Raw genomic sequence first — 27,495 nt, 5'->3', positions numbered from 1 at the left:
TTGTAGTGATCATGGGAGGCTTATATTGCTGGAGATATAAGCAGAAGTTTTATAGAGCTACAAAATGTAAGACTGTATTGGACAGATGGTTTAGTCAAATATATTCTATGACTGATACTTTATTTTTACATAAAATACTTTTACAAATATACGTACATTTAAAAAAATAAAAAATAGGGAAGATTTTCTGTGCTCCAGGTGCAGATGGTTTCACCTCTCAGTACTATATACAATTCTCTGCTGTTTTGGTACCTTGGTTTACAGAGTTCTTTAATGATATTTTAAAGGGGCCAACCTGTGACTTGGCCACCACCCGTGCCAACATTGCGGTCATTCCTAAACCTGGAAAGGGCCCCATTTATTGCTCTAACTATAAACTCATCTCATTGCTCAATGTTCATTTTTAAAAATTTAGCAAAAATTCTAGCTACCCGATTGAACATCCTTCTCCCCTCTTTAATTCATTCCAACAAAAATCGGATTTGTCTCCGCCTGTCAGGCCTCAGACATACCACTGATTTAATTTACACTATTAATAGACGTAATCTTACATCCCTTCTATTGGCTCTGACTGCAGATAAAGCATTTGATCAGATTTCCTGGCTTTTCATGTTCTGCACCCTCTCCGGTGTTTCAGCATTGTACCACGCTCCATCTGCTGCCGTTCAGGTGAATGGTGTGGTCACCAAACCATTTTCTGTCACTAACAACACAAGACAGGACTGCCCCATGTCCTCTTATCTTCGCTCTAGTCATTGAGCCACTAGCACAGAGTATTCACAGTGCTAAGGAACTTTTTAGTATTAAGTCTGGCAACCCTGAATTCAAAATAACATTATATGCTGACAACATGCTTCTTACTGTTACCCACCCGCAAGTTCGACTACCACCTCTTCTGACTGACCTGGAGATTTATGGCTCCCTATCCGGGTACAAAATTAATACAAATTCAAATCGGGCTTGGAATCTCAATTTAGTTTCAGGTGGTGCCTGCACAATCTGAAATATGTAAGAGTTTTTCTCACTAAATCGTAATCACAGGCTATACCAAGCAAACTACCCCCACCTCCCATCCACCATTACAGATGACCTGCTTTTCTGGCATCCACAACATATCTCTTGGACCGATCGCATAAATGCAGTCAAAATGCATATTCTCCTTGAACTTCTTTATCTTTATCAGGCCCTCACCATCCACATTCCTCCCCAAACCTTGAAATTTATTCAGCACACTACCTCCACTTTTATCTGGTCCAAAAAACGCCCAAGAGTCCTTTTAAAAACTCTACAACGACCCTCCCAGGGCGGCGGCTCAGCTGCATCCAAGTTTAAGATACTATTAAGCGACGCAGCTCGATCAGTGTGTCCAATGGAATGTAGCTTCTCCCTTTAAACTATGGGTCTCCTTGGATGCCGATTCTCTTAATTTGCCTACTGTGGCTACAGTCGTCCTGCCATCGTTTGTGAGCAAAGTATCACCTGATAGTGGCGCTCTCCCTTTCTGTTTGGGACCACACTAACAAGGTCTATTAATTTGCTCCAGACCCCTCCCCTCTCTTCTTCATGGCTGGCAGGTGACATTAGTTTCCCAGCGACATATCTCGTAAACCCTTGTTCCCTCAGTTTTTGGACCTTTAGTCCTTACTGCACTGCATGAAAGAGGTATAATTACATCCATCCTCACCCTGAGTGAGGTATCCCTATCTAGTTCTAAATCCATAACAATAAGAGAGCCTCAGACAGAAAACATGTTCCAGCATCAAAAGTAGTACATTCCAATTTATGTATTTAAATGCCTTTCCAACAGTAGAAGACAGGTATTTTATGTTTACACGTGCACTAAAAGGGCAAAGTTTCACTGATCAGGATAGATGAGAATTCTTCTGTCTGTTAGCCAATATTTTGTTGTATTAACTTCAGTTTAGCCTTATGTGGGAACAACGGCCAAAGCTGATGCAGAAAGAAGTGTCTTGATTCAACTTGGGAACCACTGTCATTTGTAATATTTTGTTAACATAGATTTGTAAAGCCATCCAGATCAAGGCATTTACCAACCAGTGCTGGCTTAATTCCTACCAGTTCTTCTGGTGTACTAGGTTCATATATAGATTCTGATTAGGCCTCAGTGACTATCTTTAAACTTCTGGTCGGGCATAGATAATTAAGCCCTATGGCTGTTAATGCTGTCAAATCTGGTGGAAGCATAAGGGTCACAGAAATTGCATTTGATATTTTGGCTGTCATAGAGGAATATAGAGAAGCATGATTGAAGTTGTTTTAAGTGCTCAGGTGTACATCTTAAAGATACTCATTTTTTACCATTTCTGAGCAAGCAGTAGGACTCCCACTCATGTCCCTAAATTTATATTCTACGAATGGAAAAATGTAAACCATATTTTGTTTCTGAATATTTACATCTACAGAAAAAAAAAATCAATATTTACTGTTAAGGTACAGTTATGAATGAGTAGGCTACTGCCCTTTATAGTGGAACAGTAGATGTGTGGGTCAAGTCTATCTTATTAGAATTCCCCTACCCATCGTGGACAAAGGAAGTGTATGGTTTGGAACTAGCACTGTACCTGTTATCAGCAACTGTCTGGAGCCAGGAACAAGCGCTGTACTATACAGTACTAACAGTTCCAATTTTTATTCCGCAACTTTACATATTAAATGTTTCCCCCCATCTATTATTTTGTAAGCTTGTTTGGACAGGGCCATCTTTACCTTCTCTTTTTGTTTCACAATCTTAATGTACAGTGCTGAGTAATATGTTGGCACTTTATAAATAAAAAAGAATAGTGGGTTGATGAAAGATATTTTAAAACCATGTTGATTTTGAGAAGTGTACATAGCTGTATGTTTGTTATCAAGCCATGTAAACAAAATACATACCTACATTTTTAATTAGTGTTAATGTTAGCAGTATAAATGTAATCAATTTTTCTTTTATGATGAATCTTATTTTAAATATTTAAGGCCAGTAATCTCCTAATGTGATTGAGAGTTAACATTGTATCTATTTACAGTACATATTAGAATAGTCAATTTCTACATTTACAGACTAAAGTGGTTTTAATTTGCATAAAATTCCGGAACTGCATCTGCTGAAGTCTTCTATTGCATAGTTTACACATTTACCATGTCAACCATATATGACTTCATTTAGCCTGGTGATCTTGAGAGCCCAACCCCACTGAACAGGCATCTGCATGGGGCTGAGTTTAGGCAGTGAGATAACCATTCCTTTCTCTGCTAGTGGCACCCAGTTTAGTTTCCCTTCATATCCAAGCAGGTGAACCTGAAACAGAAAAAACTATTTTGATCATATCATCCTAAAAAAAAATGCTACGCATGTAGAGAAAGTGTGTAATATATAATGTTAACATTTTAAGTTGAATAACTGAAACTAACACCATAAATAACTGATGTGCAAAATACACTACTCTGCAAGAACTATGCTAACTAAAAAAAGCTGTTTTCCTCTTTCTAAGCAGTAGGATGGAAATGCACAACCCACACACTGTCTATTACAACCAGCACTAGTTTACTAAACTGCAGCTCATCGCAGCAATTGACACAGAAATCTGATTACCTTGGGCTTCTCTCATTGGTCGACCTAGTTTAGCCAAACACATTAGCTCCACCCTAACACCACATCTTATATGCAGATGCCTGATATAAAAATTGGTACTGGTTTGTTTAAAAAAAAAAAAAAAAGTTTAAGCAATATTTTCCCTTTTTTGCATGTTACACTGGATGTCAGCATCTGTTTTTATTGTATGCAAATCAATGATTACAGATTACTCGGTAGCTGATATTAGCCATAGCAAACACTCAAATTCTAGCTCCTACACAGAGTAGATAAAAAGGTACCTTATATTGATAAATAGATATGACAATATCCCTAATACATTAAAACTCAAACACAGTGTCATGCCGAAAAGAAAAAAAGCAATGGTAGTAATGCACAGGTAAACTTGGCTTCATTCAGCTGGTAAATTAAAAATGTTCCACAAGGTGAGAAATATTTTTTTTATTATAACATACGAGTTCTCTTCTGCTTTTCTTTTATTTTCGGAATCTAGCAGCAATAGGTTTATATCATTGGATTTTTCAGACATATTTTTAAGAACTGTTAAGTGCGTGCCACTTTATATAATATAAAATAAAACATAAGAAATAAATCATAGCTGCACCAGACACAGGATGATTTTAAAGACAAGTATGGCTATATACAGTCAAGTCCATAAATATTGGGACCGACACAATTCTCATATTTTGGGCTCTATACACCACCACAATGGATATAGAAACTGTTGTAATTCCTACACCATTCACCTGATTTGTATGTAAATACCCTCAAATTAAAGCTGAAAGTCTGCAGATAAAGCACATCTTGTTAGTTTCATTTCAAATCCATTGTGGTGGTGTATAGAGCCCAAAATATGAGAATTGTGTCGATGCCCCAATATTTATGGGCTTATATTCAGCAAAGCAACACTGGTCCATATTCTGGTAGAATTCTGTCTGCAAGTGTTTTGGCAATAAAGTGTGCACATAGTTTAACAACTGTCCTTTTCAGATTAGAAAAGGGTCATCCAATCAGCAGAATACATAGTATTCAATCCCCTGATTTATGAGCTAAAGTCTGGGCAAATTTATCTATAACTGGCTAGACAGCCCTGAATCCTTGACAACCTGAAGGTGTCCGTGGAAAACTCTGCAGATAACATATTAAACAGGAGGAACAGTCAATTTTAAAAATTATACATATTTTAAAATTATATTTATCTATACACATTTAAAAAGATATTTGTAAAATTACTTAACAACCAGCAAGGACGATGGGCCTGATTCATTAAGGAAGGTAAAGGGAAAAAAAATAGTAACTTTGCAAAACCATGTTGCATTGGAGGGGGGAGCCAATTTTATAATGTGACTGCAGATTCATAGTTAGGGTAAGGCATGTTCACTTTAAATGTCAGTGTACAAATAAAGCTATCAAGTATGTGTGTTACATGAAAAAGCAGCAAGTATTTATCTGATGTGCAAAATAATAAAGTAATTTACACCCCTTGCATTGTAACATGGTTTTGTGCAGGAGAAAACTTACAAATTTTTTTGCCTTACTTTCCTTAATGAATCAAGCTTGATATATGGGGGCAACAAGAACTCCTAGTTATTAAAGGCTGAATCTCAAGCATAAATAAAACCAAACTGATGGAGGATTTTGATGCTCGCAACCCAGGGCAGACAGTTCTCTTATACCACAACCCCTATGAAACATTAATTACTTAAATGCTTGTGACCAATACAGTTTAAAAAAAAACCAACACATTTATTTAGACGTCAGGTCCACAAGACAAACAAATACTATTTGTCATGTGGAACGGTCTTCTAAATAAATGGTTGTTTTTTTTCTCAAAAATATAGTATGGTAATAGGTCCCTGTTTAAAGTATTGGATCAAATATAAAATACAGCCACTATCGGTGTAAAGTTATGAGTAGTACACCAAGAACCAGCATGACGTATGTTGAACTTTTACACCTTATTGCAATGTGAATGGGTCAGTGCTGTGACCTTAGAGACCAATGACTAAAACCTCACCAACCGTTATACATGTATTTAGCGCACTGTTACCACATATGAAAACCCCATTTATAATGTGAATAGGTCTTGAAAATGTGAGCGTTCCTCAAATGAAAATAAAGCAATAACCCACTGAATTTTCATAGTGGTATCTCTGAAGTTTATACATGTTACCAAAAACTTGGGTATATGTTCAGCTGAGAGTACAATATTTCAGGTAAAACATGTAAGGAACATAAGTTGGTGAGAAGACTGCTGAGACTCTGTAATATAGTCACTGCTTAGAATCTAAAAGTTAGAATTTCAAAAGCAGTTGTATCCGGAGAACAGAAAACTTACCTCTGTCTGACCACTGGTAGCTTTGGGTTCCCCAATTAGTAAGTTCCAGCTAGTGGGCCATGTCAGGAATACAGCATACAGAGATTGTTCTTTAGGTTTACATGTATACCTGTTGGGTAGATACGGAATTAACAAGTTCAAAGACTAAGTACTTTTATACTGGTTATGCAGATTGATTCACACACATGCAATTGGTGTTCTCTCAAAAGAATCTTCAGCTATAATCATGTACAGTAACTGTACATCGGTTCAGCGAGAAAAAGTCAACAATGTGCTCTCATTTTCTCACATAGATCACTTCATATACATAAGTCAGAGAGTAAAATTATTATGAAGGGATATTGGAAAAATGAAAATATTCTACAGAACCATCTCATTGACACACAACATTATTACGTAACAGCCATATTCTCATACTTAACATTGCTTTCAGTAAATTCACATCTTGCAGTAAACAATGACAGTACATATATTAGAAAAATAACTTGTGCTTACTTGAAGACCCCAAAAAATGGCAACACTGTGTTATGCATACTTTCTACCCTCCCTTGAAGTCCAGGAGACTCCCGAATTTTGGGAGAGCAGGAAAGTCTCCTGCACCCTGTCCCCAATGGGCCTTAATTCATGGCGAACAGCGTCATTTTGGCCCCACCCTCCGCATCAAAACGTTGATTTTAGTCTTGGAGGTGGGGCCAAAATGGCACGATTTGCCATGTCCCGCTCCCTTACGCCCTCCCACTGCACCCCTCTTCAGGGATCTCCCAGAGTGAAATCCCTTAAAGTAGGCAAGTATGGTGTAGTGTAGTGAAAGTTAGATAGATTCCTCCATAGTCTCCATTGACATATGCTAACCCACAAAAAATTGCCTCTTTAAGATGATATAATATAAGCAAGTTATATATAGTAACATACACTCAAAAAATTGTAAGAAGACTTAAAAAAAAAAAAAAATACATGAAAAGACACACAAACTCTGTTATTGTGGCGAAGCAATGCAGCAATTGCACATCTTCCTAATTAGGGTGTTGCAGTGTAATTGTAGGCATAATCATTTTTATATTTGGCACGTCAAACTACTTTTTCTTTTCAACCGAAGAGAGCCAGATTTATTTTACTGTGTCTTCCCAAAAAGACAGCTATCTTCTTTGTAGCTAAAGGGAATGTTCCATATTAAGATGACTTTAATGTTTATTAATTCGTACATGCCTACTTGAATAAAACATTGCTTTAGCATTCTGGCTTCTTGCTTTATTTTATTTTTATTTTTTTAAACCAAGGCCTTTATATCACACAAGTTTTATGTTTCTTGCATTTGGATATGGCATATCTACACTGTACAAAGGGAACCAATGCACAACAATAGCAATCTAAGAAAATATATAAATACCGGTAGATATGGATATGAATGCTAGCAATGTAGGGCATGTACAAACCAATAAATTAATACTTGTCTCAAGGTGTACAACAGAAGTGAGAAAACAGATTAAGAGATGTATTGCGCTCACCAAACTCCTGGAGTCACTGAATCATTTTGTGCTCTCCACGGCTTTGTGCTATAAATTGATTCCCCGTTGACGTTAAGCCATTTTCCCATCTGTATTAAGCGCTCTTCAAATACTACAGGAATTCTACCATCATGAGTGGGTCCAATATTCATCAGCAGGTTTCCACCACAAGACACTGTTTCAACTAACTCCTGTGAAGTGCAAGAAATATACAATTACACACAGGTACACCACAGTGCAGGGTAACTTATGAAGAGTAGCACAGAAACATTATGTAATTCGATACATCATCATCAACATAGTACCTGAAATTGTATCCCTTCAATAGAACACTTACCATTACTGGTATATTAAAGTGTTATATGCTAGATGCAAGATTTTATGAATAAGCAAATGCTACTTTTCCCCTCAGCAACTGTTGGCAATGTTTCGGCTTTTCTGGAGGTAAGAATCGGCAGGGTTTGATTTTTAAAAATTGTTGAAAAATAGTTTGAAATTAATTAGAAAACAGGAGATAATCAGGAGGGTCTTTGTAAGACACATCCATAAAAATGTAAATATGCTGCTCAATTGCACTGGACAATTTTCTGACAGAATATTGTGTGCATATTATGTCAAGCACCAGTTTTTTTATATATGTCCTACAATTGGTAATTAATATGCAGATAAAAAAAAATAGGACTCAAGAACAACATATACTGGGGGGACAATAAAGAAGTGCTGACGCCCTGACTACAATGTATACCAACAATGATTTGATATCCATTCTCAAATCCAGTTGAGTGAAACTTCAATCTTTATTCTTGGAGCTCTTAACAGAATGTTAAATGATCAAAACCTTTAGTTTATTCTTTATTCACTCATACTTCTCTGTCCGGTCTACCTGTCCTCAGATGGGTTGTCAATTTAATTGCACTTTGTTTTTTTGTACTTCCTTGTATGCCGTGTTGTTTTCTCCTATGCATGACGCTGAGGGCCCTTTGTGGCGCCATATAAATAAAAAAATCTAAATTAAAATTATTCTATTATTATTAAGGGACTGATGTACAGTCGTTCTCAAAATTGGTCAGATTTACAAAAAGTCATCGTCAGCAGCGAGTATTTGCAAAAGATACCCTCCTAACAGGTGTATATGCAAGTTTTTACAGGTCTGAATGAGCCACATCTACTTAAACACGCCTTTACTGCGCTTGACCAATCTTAGAATGCCCGTTTCCTCCCCACTCTGCCTCTCCAGGTGCAGGTGGGTGTAAGTGTCAGAAGCATGCACCCACTTTCTGGGCCTGCAGAGCGTTTTCATACAAGATATTTTAAGCAAACTGGCATACATCCCACTCTGCATCAGCCTCTAAATCTGTACATTTAGTTGAAAATTTCCGTTTGCTGTTTTATAACACACACTGATCAGATTATTACATGCAGCTTGCTAATAGCGAATATGATAATCCCACATGTCATTCTCCCCTATAGGGTGGTTTGCAAAATATTCACCTGCACCAGTTGTTCAATGGTCAGCATTTCAGAGATTAAAGCATTCCTCCGATATCCCCAAGACCGCTTGTCAATGGTCATGCAGTTCTCCCATTTATGAGGTAGTAGGTGTCCAGGATTGTAGCGATCACTACATGTGTAATAGCCACCATGTTTACAAATACAGCCAGATCCCCAGCGGTCATTTGTTACAACACTATCCCGAACTGGGCTAAATTGGGTGAGGAAAAGAATGGGTGAAATCTGCAATGACCATACAATATTTTAACCACGATAAACACAGTTCCTGTGTAATACAAGAAATACATCAGGGGCTTTACATAATGGTTTCTTAAACCTTTGAGTTTGATAATAAAGATGAGATGTAACATTTTGCTACATGTTTGTTATTGGCCCTGCATATTCAGGCAAGTTATTGTTTGCATTATTGTAAATATATCCAATTAACACATTTAGGGCCTGAGTCATTAAAAAGAGCAAAACATAAAAAAGGAGTAACTTTGCACCTGGCCAAAACCATGTTGCATTGGAGGGGTAAGTAAATTAAATTTAAAATGTGGGGACAGATATATAGTTGGGATAGGGCATGTCCTAGATCAACTTTAAATTTTAGTATAAAAATAAAGCTATCAAATATTTGTGTGCTAGAAAAAGAACAGCCAGTATTTAACTTATATACAAAAAAATAAACTAACTTGCACGCCTTGCATTATAACATGGTTTGTCCAGAAGAACATTTACTCATTATTTTTTGCTGTACTTTCCTTACTGACTCAGGCCCTTAAAATTTATGCTACTCCCTTAAATGAGATGTCCCTTCTAATTAACAGTCATGTGTATCAATGGTGTAACTGCTGGTATTTAGAGTAAGAAAAGGGTCAGTCCATGCAATGTTCAAAACACACAGTAAAGCACTGCCTCAGAGGGCTGCCACAAACATCTATGATTGGGATTATGACTTAGCACTGGCCAGTGTCATGCTCCAAAAACCCAGTGAGAAAAAAAACCAAAAACATGGCTCTAGTTAACTAAGGAGTTACTTGCTTAATGTCTGTAAAGTAGCTTAGAAGTATAACCTAACCCATTTTATTGTTACAGTGAACGTAATTTCTTAAATTGGCAACAATCCCGTTTGGTGTTAAGATCGGTACACACTACAGTTTTTTCACCCAATTATCGTTGCAATAACACAATAAATGGCCGTTGTATTCAATATCGCATTAGTGTGTACGCTCCAACGATCATGTTTTATCATACCAAATCACGAAGTATCATTTGATTTGATTTTATAACCGTACTTGCTACCATCTGTCGGACAACTCTACCGATGGCTCCTCCAACAGCGACGCCTCTCTGGGTGTACATATTTAAATGTATGATGTTGTCACTTATGTCTCCCACATGCTGTATTTCCATGTGCTTCACATTTAGACAACAGTATTCTTTTCATAGCGAATCAATAATAAACATTTTTACATGCTCTGTCATATATGTGTTCCTGTATGCAATTGTGTACAACATGAATTGTTAACACATGTGAAATTGCAATTTTCAATAAAGTCTCATTTATTTACTCATGTGCTGTGTCCATTTCTTCCATTCTGCACTATCCACCTGTATTTCATTTTCCAACTACATGCAGAGATATATAGATATAGATACATATATATAGTTTTATTCTTGTACCTTTCATGGCCACTATGGACAAGTCATATTTCAGTTCACCAAAGAAACCAGAATGTTGTAGACAACAAGATATAAACACTGGCGCTCAATGCAGTATTGTATAAATGAAGTGATAAAGTTAAACCCACATATACACCTCTTCCATGTGAGGAGGCAGCCTTCCTTCAAAACTCTGGCTGGTAAGGCCGAAAATAGATGTGGTAGGTGCAACAGAAGGAGGGCGCAATAGTGATGTCAACAGATTATACTGAACAAAGTGGGTACAGAATAGGTTGGCATAAGGATGTGATACAAATCTCTGGGTTGGTATCCAACAATAATGTAGTTGAACCAGTTCACAAATCCAAACGCTAGACAGAATGTTCAAGCATGACAGTCACTGATGTAAAGATAGTCAATTTCTAATGCCACAGTATGAGGTGTGCTAGCTAACCATATGGAGCTCGTTGAACAGAAGTAATACTGTTTGCGATTCAACAGATAGACAGGATTAAGTGGAATTGCGTGTAGCGATACAGTTCACCAGATAACAAATCAAATAGGTGGGAGCGTACCAGAAAGTAAAATAAAACCAGCTTATCTGTATCAGGTTCTCCGACAGGAAATCTCAGCTCCGTCTGGTGTGTCAGGAACAGGCAAAACAGCAACTGCAGTATACAGTAGTTCTTAGCCTCAGGCAGCCGTCCCCATACAGTCACCGCTCACAGTCTGTTCTTGCTCTTCTCTCTTGGAGAGAGCAGACTGTGAGCGGTGACTGTATGGGGACGGCTGCCTGAGGCTAAGAACTACTGTATACTGCAGTTGCTGTTTTGCCTGTTCCTGACACACCAGACGGAGCTGAGATTTCCTGTCGGAGAACCTGATACAGATAAGCTGGTTTTATTTTACTTTCTGGTACGCTCCCACCTATTTGATTTGTTATCTGGTGAACTGTATCGCTACACGCAATTCCACTTAATCCTGTCTATCTGTTGAATCGCAAACAGTATTACTTCTGTTCAACGAGCTCCATATGGTTAGCTAGCACACCTCATACTGTGGCATTAGAAATTGACTATCTTTACATCAGTGACTGTCATGCTTGAACATTCTGTCTAGCGTTTGGATTTGTGAACTGGTTCAACTACATTATTGTTGGATACCAACCCAGAGATTTGTATCACATCCTTATGCCAACCTATTCTGTACCCACTTTGTTCAGTATAATCTGTTGAAACCAGAATGTTGTTTACAAAATCCTTTATTTTCAAACAAAATAAAGATTTCTAGTAAGTGGGTGTGAAATAAGATTTCTCGCACTACAAAATAGGATAATATACTAATTACCACAATATAAATACATATTTTAACTTTTCAGCTGTTTAGATGCAAGCAATGGTTTTTCATAAATGTGAAACCAATCAAGAAAATTTTCTCCAGTTTGAGGAACTTCTTCTTGACAACATTTATGTTTGCCCTCAATTCGTTAAAATATTCGTTCAGCTTTGCCATATTCTCGACCACATCTGTTGCATCACCGGAGAACTATTGATGCTCACGACCTCCTCTCCTTCTTCACCTTCGTCTGAAATGACGATAGGAACTAAATGAAGGACGGAAACCGTAATTGAGTTTTTTCTAACAATGAAATGGAACACATCATTGTTTTGAACACTCTTCTGGACAACTAGCATTCACTGCTTGAAATCACTTTGTGCTGATGTCCCTCCTGGATTTGTCCAGGCGTTATGGTCCACAGCAACTGAAATATAGATATCATTTTTTAATATATAGGCACAGGGTACACCTTATGTTTAACTTTTTATTGATTTTTAATTACCTTCTTAAGGTTCCTCTTTATTACCCCAATTCCTATGTCTGCATTTTCATCTTTTATGTCCACATTGGCTATGGCTCCCTCTCTTTGCAGGTGCACACTTCATCATGTATTTTTCTTTCTGTAAATAGATGTCACTATTTTACTAATAGTTATTGTTATCGTTAATTACTAACACTGTTTACTAGCAAGATTAACAAAGTTTTAATAACCACTTTTCGTACTCACTTTTTTCAGATACTCTTCAACTTTGCTCCTTTTGCTTCATTGCTCCTTGTTCTTCAAATCTAACCATCGCTTCTGTATCTGGAACTTATTTCTTTTTTTTCCAAGTTTGTCACATAGCATATTAATCAGCTTCTGATTATTTCCTTTCTGTAATTAACTTTTCTGTATTTTTTTTGGTGACCACCGTAATCATGTTGGTCCAACACTCTGACCATCATCTCCAACTCCCTTGGACTCATTGGTTTGGCTCTTTTCACCTCTTCCAATGGCATCTCTTCTTCTCCTACCTCCTCCACTTATCTTTCTCTTGCTCATCTGCCATGTTGGTATGGACCAATCACATCAGCTCTAGTTGCTGAGTGCAGCATTGTGAGCGTACGTTTACTCGTCTCGTGTTCATCCGCGGTGGTTTTTGCAGCTCTGCATTGACACTTTTAGTAAAGTTTTCATGCTTTATTAATGGATTCAACACTTTCTATACCAAATTTCGTTGCAATTATGGCAAAGTACTTTATTACGAGACTTTATTTTGATCATTTTTTGCATGAATGGAAATATTATAAAATGTTATATAATCTTTTATAGAAATTTTAGGTTGGCATCTGACAAAAGTGTTGAGGACTTCATTGAGGCCTACAGATCCCATCCCTGCTTGTAGCAATCCAAATCAAAAGAGTATTTAACAGGCAAAAGAGGATCTTGGATTATGAGAACTTGGTGAGGGTGAGTCTTCCCATAGGCTACTGTAGATTGGGTCAAGGGGAAGATCCAAAACATGAGGATTATGTTCGAGAAGGAACTCAATAAGTTGGAGTCCAAAACAAATTTGGAGCAGGGGCTGAAGCTGTGCTTTGACCTTCAGCGTTTCACAGCTGACCAAGAAATAGTTAGACTGTCAACAAGCAATGTGCTCCAGATGAAGAGTAGATTCTCATCTGTCCCTCTGGAAACTGAAGACAGGTGCATAGTGGCATACTAAGTAAACACACAAAATCATGAATGCATAAAATATTTGTTTACATTTTGGTAAACATGAGTACTTCAAACACAGAATTTCAATGTAGATAGATTATAACATCTCATTCTGCACACAGAGCCCTCACCATTAAAATATTCCAAATACTTCTCACTGTTTGCTTTTGCAGTTTTGCTGCCATTTCTCCCTCTGGGATGATTCCAGTGGTGTCAACCCCACCACATCCACAACTTTTACAGTATGCTGCATAGTAGTAGGTGAGCTGCGAACAATGGGGCTTTTCCACATAAGAAAGTTGTGTAAGACACAACAAGCCATCACCACCTTGTCTATTTTGTCAAGGAGCAGATTCATGGTGGTATGGATATATACCAAAAGTATTTTCCACTACTAGCCTTGCTCTTGCTAATCGGTCCTTTCAGGTATGAGGTTGTTTTAGGGTAAGGTTTTAAAATATTACTTTGCAGTCAAAATCAGCTACAAATACAAAATGGAGTCCTAATTTTGTTTGGGTGCATAGTGACGAATTAAGTGCATTGTTTTTAAGTTTGTCATGGAAGGGAGTCTGATCCAATGCCCACCATCTGACTTTTCCAGTTTTACTAATTTATCTTGTCAAAGATAAATTAATATTTGGCATCTGCTACGACCATCAGGATAATGCCGAAGAATCCCTTGCAGTCATAGAAATAGGATCCACTTTTAGAAGCTGGTAGAATTCTGCCATGTTTCCCATTTATAACCCCGCCATAGTTTGGGAAATTCCACAATATGTCAAAATCTTCAGCCATAATTTACCATTCCTCGACTGTCGATGGGAACTACAAAGCAAAACATCTATTACCATACTGTTTACATTTCTGTTTTCATTACACAGCCATCTGCCTACTAAGGTAGGATTGTGTGATGTGGCAGAGGAATCTGCGCCGCAGCCTCTCTCGCAGCAGAATACAGCCAGTAAACCACACAGCTAGGACACGGAGCACGCCACCCAGCAATAAGGGCAACAAACTGGCAGGAGGGGAAAAGAGGATTTATGTACTTACGTTAAATCCGTTTCTCTGATTCCGTCTGGGGGACACTGCTTACCATGGGTTGTGGAGGGAGCTTGGGGAAGTTGGCACCTAACTAGTTAACTTTAGTACTGCCGACAGACCCCTTCCCTCTACAATCCCCCTGCCCCCTCTTGTTCAGTTAATTAAAAAGCCCAAGGAGGAAAGGCCAGTCAAACAAGAGCACACAGAAGAAAAGCAGAAGGGAGGGATCGCAGTGTCCCCCAGACGGAATCAGAGAAACGGATTTAACGTAAGTACATAAATCCTCTTTTCTCTTTCATCCAGTCTGGGGGACACTGCTTACCATGGGGACGTTCTAAAGCAGCCCCCTAAGGGTGGGACTACTCTGAAAATCCCGCTCGTAAAGCACTACGAGCGAAATTTGCATCAGTGGATGCAAATACATTAAACTGGTAAAATGTTGTAAATGTATGGACAGAAGACCAGGTTGCTGCCCTGCAAAGCTGGTCTGCAGAAGCTCCATTTTTTGCTGCCCACGACGCCCCTACCGATCTGGTGGAATGGGCGGTAAGTCTCTCCGGCACAGGACGGTTAGCCTTTATGTAAGCCTGTTTAATGGTTGCCGTAATCCATCTTGCAATGGACTGTTTTGAGGCTGGCCAGCCTCTCTTATTGGCATCATAAATAGAGAATCGGTACGTCTAATCTGAGAAGTTCTTTTGACATAAATGCGGAGAGCCCTAACCACATCTAACTTTTCCATAGACTGTTGATCAGAATGGGAAGTAGATGAAAAGACCGGAACTACAATTTCTTGGTTCAGATGAAAAGCCGAAACTACCTTTGGAACGAAGGAAGGATTGGTTCTTAACACCGCTCTGTCCTCGTGGAAAACCAAATATGGTTCCCGACAAGACAGAGCTCCTAATTCCGAAACCCTACGCGCAGATGCGATAGCCAAAAGAAAGAGGACCTTCCAGGTCAACCACTTTAAATCTGCACCAAGTAATGGCTCAAAGGGAGGCCCTTTAAGCATATCCAGCACCAGGTTGAGATCCCATGGTACTGTAGGCGGAACATAGGGAGGTTGAATATGCAAGACTCCCTGAAGGAAAGTCCTAGTATCTGGTAAATCCGCTAGTTTCAGATGAAAAAACACTGAAAGAGCCGATACCTGAACTTTTAGGGAACCTAACCGAAGCCCTGCCTCCAGGCCATCCTGAAGGAAAGCCAACAAGCAAGGGAGACGAAAGGAGGATGAGGGACATGTCCTATTTTCGCACCATCTGATGTAGGCTCTCCAAATCCGGTGATATATGCGAGCTGAAACTGGCTTTCTGGCTCGCATTAAGGTGTCTACTACTCTGGGGGAAAAACCTCTAGCCCTCCAGAGGCTGGCTTCAACAGCCATGCCGTTAAACTGAGCGGAGGTAAAATCCGGTGATGGAAGGGGCCTTGCAGAAGCAGGTCGTCTCGTGACGGAAGAGGAATTCCCTGTGCTTCCGCCATAGAGATTATGTCCGCGTACCAGACTCGGCGCGGCCATGAGGGAGCTATCAGAATTACTGGCAGACCCCCCTGCCTTACTCGTCTGAGTACGCGAGGAAGCATGGGAATCGGAGGAAATAGGTATCCCAACCTGAATTCCCATTACATCGTCATGACGTCCACTGCCACCGCTAAGGGGTCTCTTGCCCTTGCGCAGAACCTGTGAACCCTTCTGTTGTGTCTGGAGGCCATGAGATCTATGTCCGGTGAAGTGCATTGAAGGGCTGGGAGAAGTCAAGACCCGAGTTGTTACACTCTGAATAGAACTGATCTTCTCGACGGGCAGGAATACCTTTTGCTGACTGGTGTCCATAATGAGCCCTAGGAAAACCATGCATTGACACGGGACCATCTAAGATTTCTTTAGGTTTAATAGCTATCCATGGCCTTCGAGAACTGCCAAGGAGAGGGATAAGTGATGACGTAAGCCAGTCTCCGAGGATGATTTGATGAGCAAGTCATCCAAATAAGGTACTACCTGAACTCCCTGTAGGTGAAGACATGCTGCCATAACTGACATGATCTTCGTAAAAACCCTCGACGCTGTGGAGAGGCCGAATGGGAGGGCCCGAAACTGATAGTGGGAGGATCCCACTGTGAATCTTAGGAGAGATTGAAGGTGGATCCAAATGGGAACGTGGAGGTAAGCGTCCTTTTATATCTATGGATGCCAAAAATTGATCCTTCTCCAAGCCGTTTATCACTGACCTCAGGGATTCCATCCAAAACTTGTCCACCCTTAAGTGCACATTGAGGCCCTTTTAGTTTAAGATGGGCCGAAAGGAGCCGTCCGGCTTCTTGACTAGAAACAGGTTTGAATAGAAGCCCTGTCCTTTCTGGTAGTTTGGGACCCTGCAGATAACTCTTTGAGAAAGAAGAGAGGCGACACAATCTTGTATTGGCGTCTTGATGGATCTCGGGGTAACGGAGTTAAGAAGAAACGATGTGGAACCGTGCCCAGCAGGTCTATCCTGTACCCCTCTGATATAATGCCCCGAATCCAAGGATCTTGAGAGGATGCTGCCCATTGTTCTTGAAACAAAGACAGACGTCCCCCCACTGGCTCCCCCTCCAAAAGAACAGGGTGGTCGTCAGGATGTAAGCTTCTCCTAAGTCTTGGAAGTATGATGCCTACCTGCAAATGAGGATCTCCCCCTGGCAGAGGAGCCTCGAGAATTGGGCTGCCTGCCTCTAAAGGACTGACCCCTAGGCAAGGAAGCCCCCCGAAAGGGCTGGCAAAAGGAGCTGACCCGAGGGTTACGGCTCCTACTAGGGAGTACCGGCAAGGAAGTGCTTTTACCCCCCGTTGCCTGTGAGATCAGGGTATCCAATTCCGGGCCGAACAAACCTGCTGCAGAAAAAGGAATGGTTTCCACAGAGTTTTTTGATTCCGCATCTCCTTCCCAGGATTTCAGCCATAACGTCCTTCTTGCAGAAATAGATGCAGCCTGAATAGAAGATGAAACGGCTGCTGTGTTCTGGGCCGCCTCATAAAGGTACCCCGATGCCTCCTTTAAATGCAAAGCCAGGGGAAATAAGTCGGAGTCCTGTAGGGCCTCTGCTAACTGGTCTGCCCATGTTTCCATGGCTTTAGCCACCCAAGCTGAAGCAAAAGTGGGTCTAAAGGAAGAACCCGCAGCTGCAAATATAGATTTCAGCTGAGATTCTACCCTACGATCATTGACATCCTGCAGAGATGCTGAACCCGGGGTTGGGAGTAAAGTGTGTTTGGCCAATTGGGCTATTGGAATATCGACCTTTGGAATAGTCTCCCAGCGGGCCACATCTTCCTCCTGTAACGGATACAGGGAGAATCTTTTGGGTACAGAGAACCTTTTATCAAGCTGTTTCCAGGCTCCTTCAGCAATATCCTTAAGCTCTACTGAAGGTGGAAAACGGCTAGCCTTTCTTTTGGCCTTCTTAAAGAGACTTCTGTCTCTAGGAGTAGGATCCTCCGGTTCTGGTAGGTCCAAAGCTTGTCTTACTGCTAAAACCAAATCATTAATAAATTGGCTTCTAGAACTTTCTTCCTGACTCAAAGGTTGAACCTGGTCAGGATCAGAATTAATTTCCCCTTCTTCCTCTGAAAACTCCTCAGAGTCTGAAAGGACCGTAAGGGTATTATTATCAGACCTAGGACGCTTTCTTTTAGAAGGCGGGATGTTAGGGGATTCAAGTAACTGGTTTAGCTTATCCAAGCCCTTTATAAATGCTGTGGACCATGGCGGTTCTGTGGGAACAGGGGCCTGGTCCGTCTGTAAAGAGGAAGGCCCTGGCATAGAGGTTCCAATAGAACCTGTGGCAGTAGGGAGGCCCAGCTGTGTACTAGGATTATTAGCCACCGAGGTTACAACACTAGACCACAACTGATTGGATTGGCAAACCATCTGAGCTAAAAAGGAAACCGACTGTGATAGGGAGGCCACCCAGGACGGTTCCTCCGTCGGTGGGGCTGACATTTGCTGGGTTTGCGCAGGTGGGACCTCTGCTTCGCAGACAGAGCATAGCGCCAACAGGTCCTTCTGGCCATTAGGTAATTTAACATGACATTTAGAACATGTAAAATATTTTGCAATAGGGCCCTTTCCCTTATCTGACATTTCTTAATAAAGAAAGGCACACCAAACACACAGACTAAAATTGTAAAATTTAGCTGAGTAGAGAGAGAGAGAGAGAGAGAGAGAGATATAAATGTGTGGAGAAAGAGGTGTAAGCTACAAGTAATCAACTAATCTAGATATAAACACAAAATAATACCTAAGCAAGTAGGAGAACTATAAAATAACCCCTACTAGCCCACTTGTACACAGCAGTACAGAATATGTGTTTAAATAAATCAAATACTTAGCCCATAGGCCAAACAGGGGAGAAGTCCAGCAGCAGTATCCTGGTGTCTGCTCCCTCAGCTCTGTTCTCTCTTCCCGGGCTTCTCCTTGGCGCCAGAAGACTGGAACAGACCATCTCTCTCTGTGGAAGGAGCGGGCGCTCTATTTCTTAGCTCCCCCCCTTTAGTAATGCTGCCTCTGCAGCGACTCTGTGGCCAAAAAGAAAAATAAAAAGAATTTTGTGGCAGAGTAGTGGAGACCTCCAGGGGAGGTCTCCGCAGCGGAAGATACCCGATGCCCCCTCCTATACATGAGGGGGGATCCAGGTATAGCCCCCTTCTTTTTCTGTGCCCTTCCGAAAATCCAAGATGGCCGCCGCCATATTACATATCCGATAACCGGCGCTCTATGCCTGCAGTGGCAGCGCCGGTTATCGGGGAGGCTCCAGGAGTGACAGCGGTCCGTGAGACCGCTTGTCACTCCTAATTCAGGCACCCATTCTTCCTGTCCCTGTCAGTGAGAGCCGCTGGCTCCCATCTGACAGGGGAGTGCCTGCTCTGCTACTGCTGTGAGTGTGTTCTCTATAGTAGAACACACTCCAGCACTGCCACCTGCAAAAAAAAGTTTCTACAAATTAAATAAAAGAAATAAAAGTTTAAATTTACACTAAGCACTAAAAAACACTGCCCAACTCCGCGGGCACCTAAAAAAAACTGAACAAGAGGGGGTAGGGGGATTGTAGAGGGGAGGGGTCTGTCGGCAGTACTAAAGTTAACTAGTTAGGTGCCAACTCCCCCAAGCTCCCTCCACAACCCATGGTGAGCAGTGCCCCCCAGACTGGATGAAAGAAAAGGGAACATGAGCCCGAACAAAGCACACCCTGTCTTGGCAAATACTAGAATCAGCAAACCATTTAATGCGAAACTAGGGTTACCTATTGTAAACTGTTGGGAGCTCCTGTCAAAAAAAAAAAAAGGTTGACCGTTTAGTTACCGGGGTGCTCTTTAGGGCGCTGAGGGGAGTAATTAAGACACACACTAGATTGACAGACTACCTCCTCGCCCCACAAGATTTCTTCCGGCCAACCCCATTACATATATTTCAGCTGCACCCTCGCCACAGGCAACATCAGAGATGGGGGGCACCAAGGAGCACCTCCACTGTGCTGGCATGCAGTGGACGTGCTTCCAGTTCATAGAAAATGTGCCAACCAGTATGGAGCCTATTCAAGTCTTTTGGACCCCAAGAAGCACTTCCACTGTATGCTGAAATACAGTGGAAGTGGTTACTGCTTGTAAAATTTACACCTAGGTGTGTGTGTGTGTAATATAATATATAGATATATATATATATATATATATATAGATATAATTTTGTGTTTGAGCTAGTTTAATTTTTTTACGATTGAAATATACAGTATGTATTTTGTTTGTGCTGTTTTTAATATGTTATTATTTTAAGTTTCTATTTTACTAAAAAAAAAAAAAAAAATGTTTAAAATCAGACCAGGTCTTTTTGCCAACCTTCATATATTGTCACTGGAGAACTTGTACGATAGCCGTGCAGGTTTTAGGTATGATCAAACCCAGAGCTTGCGGTGAAAAAGCTGTGCTGTACTTGGAATCTGCCAGTGTCCTTCCAGTAGCCAAAAATCGTAGGGTAGCAACCAGTCTCTGCTATGCAGATATGGGTCTCCTTAAATGGGTGTCTTCCTTCTGAATCAGAGTGGGATGACCAGTTGGAGCAGCTCCTGGAATGTGGGCTCAGTACTCCACAGGAAATTCCTGAAGTCATTAGGATTGTTGTCCCACATCTCCTGTAGCAGTGGCATATGTGAAAAGGGAGACCTTCTTCTTTCCCTCCGATTCAGTATTTGCAGTGTTCTTGCCAAGGCGAGAAGCAACAAAGCACAAGCTTTTCATTTATCTGAAGGGGTGATTATTATGTTTAAATAAATCATAAAAAGAGTACAGTTGTGAATGGAGTTGCCGAACGTGCAGTATACACAACGCTAAAGAATGGAATGAATGGCAATGATATTTCCTGTTTCTGGATGTATGTTTGTGGGTGTTGTGTGCGCTGAGGTTCAGTCCTTTATTTAAATAAATCTAGCATATGCTTCTGGGACGACATATCTGTACAGTGTGTATGGAGTCACGATCTTTTAAACCGATGATTATAACAGACGAAAGTCACAGATCGGACGGTAAATCATGTAAAACATGTAGGTGTGTCGGCATGAATCGGTATGCTCATCGGGACTCTCAGTTGTTGGTAAAATCGTTAACAATATCACATCAGGAGAAATTTTCTGTAGTGTGTACCTAGCTTTACTGTTAACCACATTTTTGACCACTGTCTAATCATGTATACTGAATTACGAAAAATTACCAACATGCCTTTCATTATACAGCCAAGCCAGGAAACCAGTGCTGTTCCAATAAGTATATGGGGCATTACCATCTCCATCTGACCAAAGGATTTCTGGCTTATATTTCATCACGATCTCATACAACTCAGGCAAAGATTTGCTATCTGGAAAATAATGTGTCTGGAAAGAGTTGTTCTTATCCAATTGAAAAAGAGGATTGAACCATTCAAAAAGAGAGTGGTAGAGTCCAAAGTGCATATCTGTGGTCTGCCTGATGGCCTCGGCCAGCTCCCCAACGAGGTCACGCTTTGATCCCACATCTACGGAATTCCAGTTCCATGAGAATTTGGAACCCCACAAAGTATAACCTTTAAAGAAAACAATGGTTGTGAATAATCGTCCTTTTTATAACTAAGGAGAGGCGAAGACAGCTTAAGGAAAAATGGGGGAAGAGGAGAAAGAAGACAGGGGGTGTAAGATATATATCTTCAAATGGCAAATTATATACAATCATTATTTCTTTATTAAGTAAAATGGTTTTAAAATCTTTCCAAAATATACAATTTCTGTACTAAACCGTTACGATAGTAATGATCTAATATTTTTTATGTATGATAAATAGGACATGAATCCATGCTCCTGCAAACCCCAATTTTGATAATTTTTGCACTACTTTATCTAATGTTTACTTCTTCCTTATTTTTCACTTCTCCTTTAAGCTTTAACCCCAATTTTGTCAAGTTTTTATGCTGTACTTGAGTTTTTAATGCTAGTACAAGACATAAAAATGGGTGTGAAAATGGAAACCATTGTATCCAATGACCCCATGCCCATTTACTATGGTACTTGTGTTTGGGAGTGTTTTCCAAATGCTGCATGCTCCATTCACTTGTGTTTACAGCAAGTGAACACATTGGAGGTCGCCTAGGCTTTGCCAATGTCCTCCTCCTGAACATGAGCAAAAATGCAATTAGCCACGTTTCAAACCTGTCTGTGATTGACATACACTTTCACTTTTTTTTTAATGTCAAATAAACGTCAGTGTGAATAACGCCTTATACTGTTATACCATTATAATATACTGTTATACCATTATGCTCTACTGTTGTACAATTATGCTATACTGAGCCACAACTTATATTCCTCATGTGTCAGAGTATGCCTATTGTTTGATTGGTTTGTTTTATTTAAAGTAAACATTTCTATATTCTACAGTGTTGAATATGATATCACTTTTAAAATATGTATAGTAATACTGTATCTTCTGTATTTACCTTCATGATGCTTTGAAGTAAGGACAACGTATTTGGCCCCTGATGCCATTAAAGTGCTCGCCCAACGTTGTGGGTCATAGAACTCAGCTGTAAACTGAGGCCCAAAGTCTTCATAACGGAAGTCGGGGGGATAATTCTTTGACATAAAACTGACATAAGGCTGCATCTTTCTTCCCTGCCAATACCACCTAAACACAAATAAAATTATACAAAAAAAAAGTAAAATGTATTTATGTTTCTTAACCACATTGTGGCGTATTCTGGAATGTTTTTATTACTCAGATACCATTTTATAGTTGTCATTTTGACTGTTTGACTTACAACATAAGGAGTTAGATGTAAATTGTTGCTCACAAGTAAACCTGCACAATGACATAGAGCGCAATTCACACACACAATACATTAAGGGATATATGATTATAATAAACAACCATGTAATTCTTGTTTTCAATTGAAAAACGATTAGCAGTTATAACAATTGACAATTAAAATAATAAATCATTAATATGACATGTAATTGTTGTGTAACATAAATTAAATACAGCTACAGATCTACATTCTAAGACGTACAAAAGTTTCAGGTTTCATATAATGGATATTAAACTGTAAAAATTAGATACTGTACTTTAAAAACAATTGATATGTCAGATGACAGTGCAAATCTGCCAATGATTTATAGGGGGGGAATTCAATTGGCCGCGTTACTCTCACAAGTAACACGGCCTGCACACTATTACCGTTAGTACGGTAATTCAAACTTGAACATATGAGTAGCATGATACATGTCTGACACAATAATTTTCAAAGTTTCTGGAGCCCCTGGTCCACATACGTCGACTTCAGTTCCATAAGCCAGGCACAAGAGAATCTAGTTTTTGTCATGCTTTAAGCTAAACGTCCACGTAAAATCCAGTTATCTCACTTCCTACTTCACCTTAGGGGGGCTCATAAAGCACCTAACTTATATTTAAAGAGCTTACTTCAGTTCCTTCATTTGCAATTTTTTATGTAAATTACCAATTGGATGAATTCATAGAAAACTCAGTTTAAACATTTCAGTTTGTGAGATGTACCCCCCATCCTTTTTTTTTCTTCTTTGCTCCTATTCTTGCTTATCTGCTTGAAACTTTAATCAAAACATAGTTAAAAAAAGTAATTAGTATGTCAATTTATATAATAAACATTTATGTCTGTAAAACAAAAGGGAAATATTTGTTTTTCTACCTGAAATAACTGAGGTCTATTGTTTAAAAAAGTAAAGAATGGACAAGCTTCTAAAAAGGAAATTTCTGTTGTCACATGTTATGTAAATTAGTAGGAAGTGTAATACTGGGAGGGTAGTGGATAAGATCTTGTTTTGCTGTTAAGTTGACAGTGTGCAGTTTATAAGTTATGTATTTTGTGTAACAATGTCAGCTGACATTAAATACCCATAAAAGGTTGGGATACATCTTACTTTCATCTGTGGTGTTTTAACCATGTGAACAACTATGTTAACACTTTACCAATGCCAAACATGACTAGCAACACTAGAAGCAAGTAGGACACAGATCAGTAAAAATCTCTGTCCGAAGAAGAGATCTTGAGAACATAAATTACTTCTACTCGGCTTTCCTGGGGCCAGGTCAGGTACTTTTTTTGATTAAGTTTAATAGTATTTTAGAGAAAATTTCAAAAATAATAAATTAATAATAGAAATAATATATACCGGCAATTATATTTGCAAACAATTTGCAGACACACATTATGTAAAAGCCAACATTCCAGATTGTACAATCAGGGCAAAGTAGGCCACACCCTGAACTACACAGACAATGATCTGCCCAAATAATGGCCTATTGGGGGAGAAAACACACCTTTTCAGGCAAGCCATGCTCTTTTCGGCCACCGAAAATTAGGACAGGGGAAAATCAGTACTATTGGCAAGAATGACATTATTGGCTGAGCAGATTTGTACACAGTCAATGTATCTGTGTATGTAGGAACTTTGTTTTTCATATAAGTGTTCTTCACACCAGTTTCCCATGTCAGTTGGAAAGGATCTTAACAACAACATTCCATGCTGCATAAGGACAATGCTCCTTCAACTATCCAACTCTCAGTCCATGGCTTGCCATAGACAAGGCACTGCCTCCAACAAGATCAGCACACTTGTCTCCTTAAATACACCTTAAAACTACAATTACAGTTTTTCTAAACGTCGCTCCAAATAGACATCTTAAGCTGGCCACACACTAATCACTCTATGACAGATCTGTAAGTAGTTAGGGCATACACATGGGTGGCCACATTGTACAGATCCTGCCTTTCAAGAACAAGGCTGAGCAAGCGAATAAACTATAATCCTGGCGATCTAACTGCTCTCAACTACTGGGTCTCCATCTATGACCTTGAGGTGGCCATACACAGGATCGGTGGTAGTCACTTTCTCGGCAGTGACTACCCTGACAGGGACTACAACGACACTGGAAATCCGAAGACTCATACCCCGACATGACAGAAACGGCGACTTACCATTAGACAGATGGACTATTTTCACGACCCGATCTGTTCCCGACTGTACTAAATTATTTCACTTCAAAACGCGACAAATTTAAAAGCGGCAATGCACGGACCCGCCTGACACTCATCTCATATAAGTAGTATTTTAAGGGTTAGAGGTTAGCCTTACCGTTAAAAGTCAGGTCCGTGCATTGCCGTTTTAAGATCGGTCGCGTATTCAAGTGACATTATTTACAACAGTCAGCAACAGATCGGGTTGTGAAATTAGTCCATCTGTCTAATGGTAAATTCGCTGTTTCTGTCATGTCGGGGTATGAGTCTTTGGATTTCCAATGTCGTCGTAGTCACTGTCAGGGTAGTCAGTATCATTAATTCGTACTACACCCACACGGGATGAGTGATAGAATCATCAATTTGGCTCCACACACGGGGTGCCAAGTCATACGAGATCCAGCTGTTCGTCTATCACAGCGTTTAACTCCAGTCCCCACGCAACAGCCCATGTTTTCAGGATTTCTTTAATCATGCACAGGTGACTTAGTCTACTTGACTGGGTCAGTAATTATCCTACCTGTTTCCAACAAAAGAAATCCTCAAAAGATGAGCTGCTGATGGTGAGTGTGGAGTTAAGAAGCAGTTGTCTAACAGGACAAGTGGGCAACTAACTTTCACTGTCATGCAGCCTATTAGTTTGGTCAGAAAAATATCTCACACACAAGCCAACAGCAGTCATCTTCTGATCACGTTTCCCCCAATGCTTGATAACGATCCTATTAATTGCGATAGGAACAATGTTATCATTGTCATATAGTAGCCACATGCAGAATAACAGGCCAGTGGCCCAAATTTATCTATATTGCAGGTGTGTGGCCACATGCCAACTGGGGTTTAAATGCCAACATGATTTACCCTCCAGTCAGAATTCCAACCGGATTGGGTATGACTGTCAAAAAAGGGGTCACGCAGGTTACAATGGTCAGCAAATTTGGTCAAAAATTATAATAAAATCTAACAAATCTTAACTTTCCTTCTTCAGTCAATTGAAATGGTATGTGACAACAAATCATTACATTTTAGATAGTTACATTTAAACAGCATATATGATAAATATATACTGTTTACAGAGAACTGCATAGAAAACCAATCATGGAACAGTCCCTTAAAATCAGATCCAGTGACAACTAAGCAAAATTGGTGTCTTAATTCGAGTCTCACTGCTCAGTTTTTCATTAGCAGTAGTGCAGGTGAAACCTCTGATAAACAAAATCTAACTATTGATGGTCCGTCTGAGCGATCTTTCAGCCACCATCTGCACCTATTATGTTCTATGCAGTCCCTGCTTACCAGAACCACTCGCTGCCGAAGCTGGGGACAGAGAATACTCCCCAGTGAATGAAGATGCCAAATTTGACGTCATCGAACCAGTCCGGAATGGGCCTGGAATCCAGGGACTCCCAGGTGGGCTCATATTTGACTCGGGCAGCCCCGGGCTCTGCGGAACAGAGGAGCAGAACGGCCAGCAGAGGGAGCCCCCCGTACGGAGCCCACCGAGCCCAGCACATGATCACTGCTCGGCGGCTTCTTCCTGTATGTCTGAGCTCACTGTCACATGACCGTGGGTCTACAATGAGGAACAAGACACATATATTCATAAACTTGCCTTAAGCGTCTCTGTCCCAAATCAATTACAAGGAAGTTTCACGGTTATTATACACGAAAATTATTCCCAACAAACGATAAATATTTAATAGTGAAATATACGATCATGGTTCTTTATTTTATCATGGTTACAAGAAAGATGGAAGCATATTAACCTTAATTTCAAGAAAAAAAAACCAGCCCTAAAACAACCTCAGCACCCCAGTATCATACTATAGCTATAACTTAATTTTTTTAGCTTCTTGGAAGAGAAGGGAAGCCCCCCCTTCAGCATTGCGCCCTGATCATACCTCCCAACTGATTTCAACGGGACAATCACGATTTTAGGGCTCTCTCCCGCCCGGGGACAGGTTTGTCCCAGAATGTTGGGAGTTCGGAGATTTCTAATAAGCAGCCTAAAGCTTTACAGCGCTAGGTGAGTGGTCACACACCACCATGACTTGTTCACACCCCTTGTCCTGCTGCTGGAGTCTGACATGTTGGGAAGTATGCCAACATTACTCATCCCAAAATGCCCTCACATGCTTCTCACTTGCTCCAAAATGCCACTCAGACCTGCCACTTGTTCAATAACAGCCCCACTTGAGACAAAATGCTCCCACATGCCCTCAGACACCCACAATTCTCAGATCCAACAGTTACTTCAAAACTCCACCACATGCCTC

General features: G+C 40.1%; 1 protein-coding gene across 2 annotated transcripts; it reads right to left on the bottom strand.

The window, feature by feature from the left end:
* Positions 1-101: 101 nt before the first annotated feature.
* Positions 102-27,495, bottom strand: FUCA2 (alpha-L-fucosidase 2). 2 transcript variants are annotated; one of them, XM_075203225.1, is made up of 8 exons: positions 27,451-27,495; positions 26,516-26,792; positions 22,670-22,857; positions 21,424-21,763; positions 8,930-9,140; positions 7,439-7,629; positions 5,934-6,042; positions 102-3,301 (listed from the first exon to the last, which is right to left on the bottom strand). In XM_075203225.1, the coding sequence occupies exons 1-8, from the start codon at positions 27,488-27,490 to the stop codon at positions 3,146-3,148; spliced, it is 1,512 nt and encodes a 503-aa protein (XP_075059326.1). In that variant the 5' UTR covers positions 27,491-27,495; the 3' UTR covers positions 102-3,145. The 2 variants fall into 2 exon arrangements, with proteins under 2 accessions (XP_075059326.1, XP_075059327.1); XM_075203226.1 differs by lacking the exon at positions 27,451-27,495 and adding an exon at positions 27,121-27,219.

Source organism: Mixophyes fleayi, chromosome 3 (assembly GCF_038048845.1).
Source record: "Mixophyes fleayi isolate aMixFle1 chromosome 3, aMixFle1.hap1, whole genome shotgun sequence".
In the NCBI taxonomy this organism is placed as follows: Eukaryota; Metazoa; Chordata; class Amphibia; order Anura; family Limnodynastidae; genus Mixophyes; species Mixophyes fleayi.
Note: the sequence above shows the minus strand (reverse complement) of the source record. Positions and strands in the feature narration are given on the sequence as shown.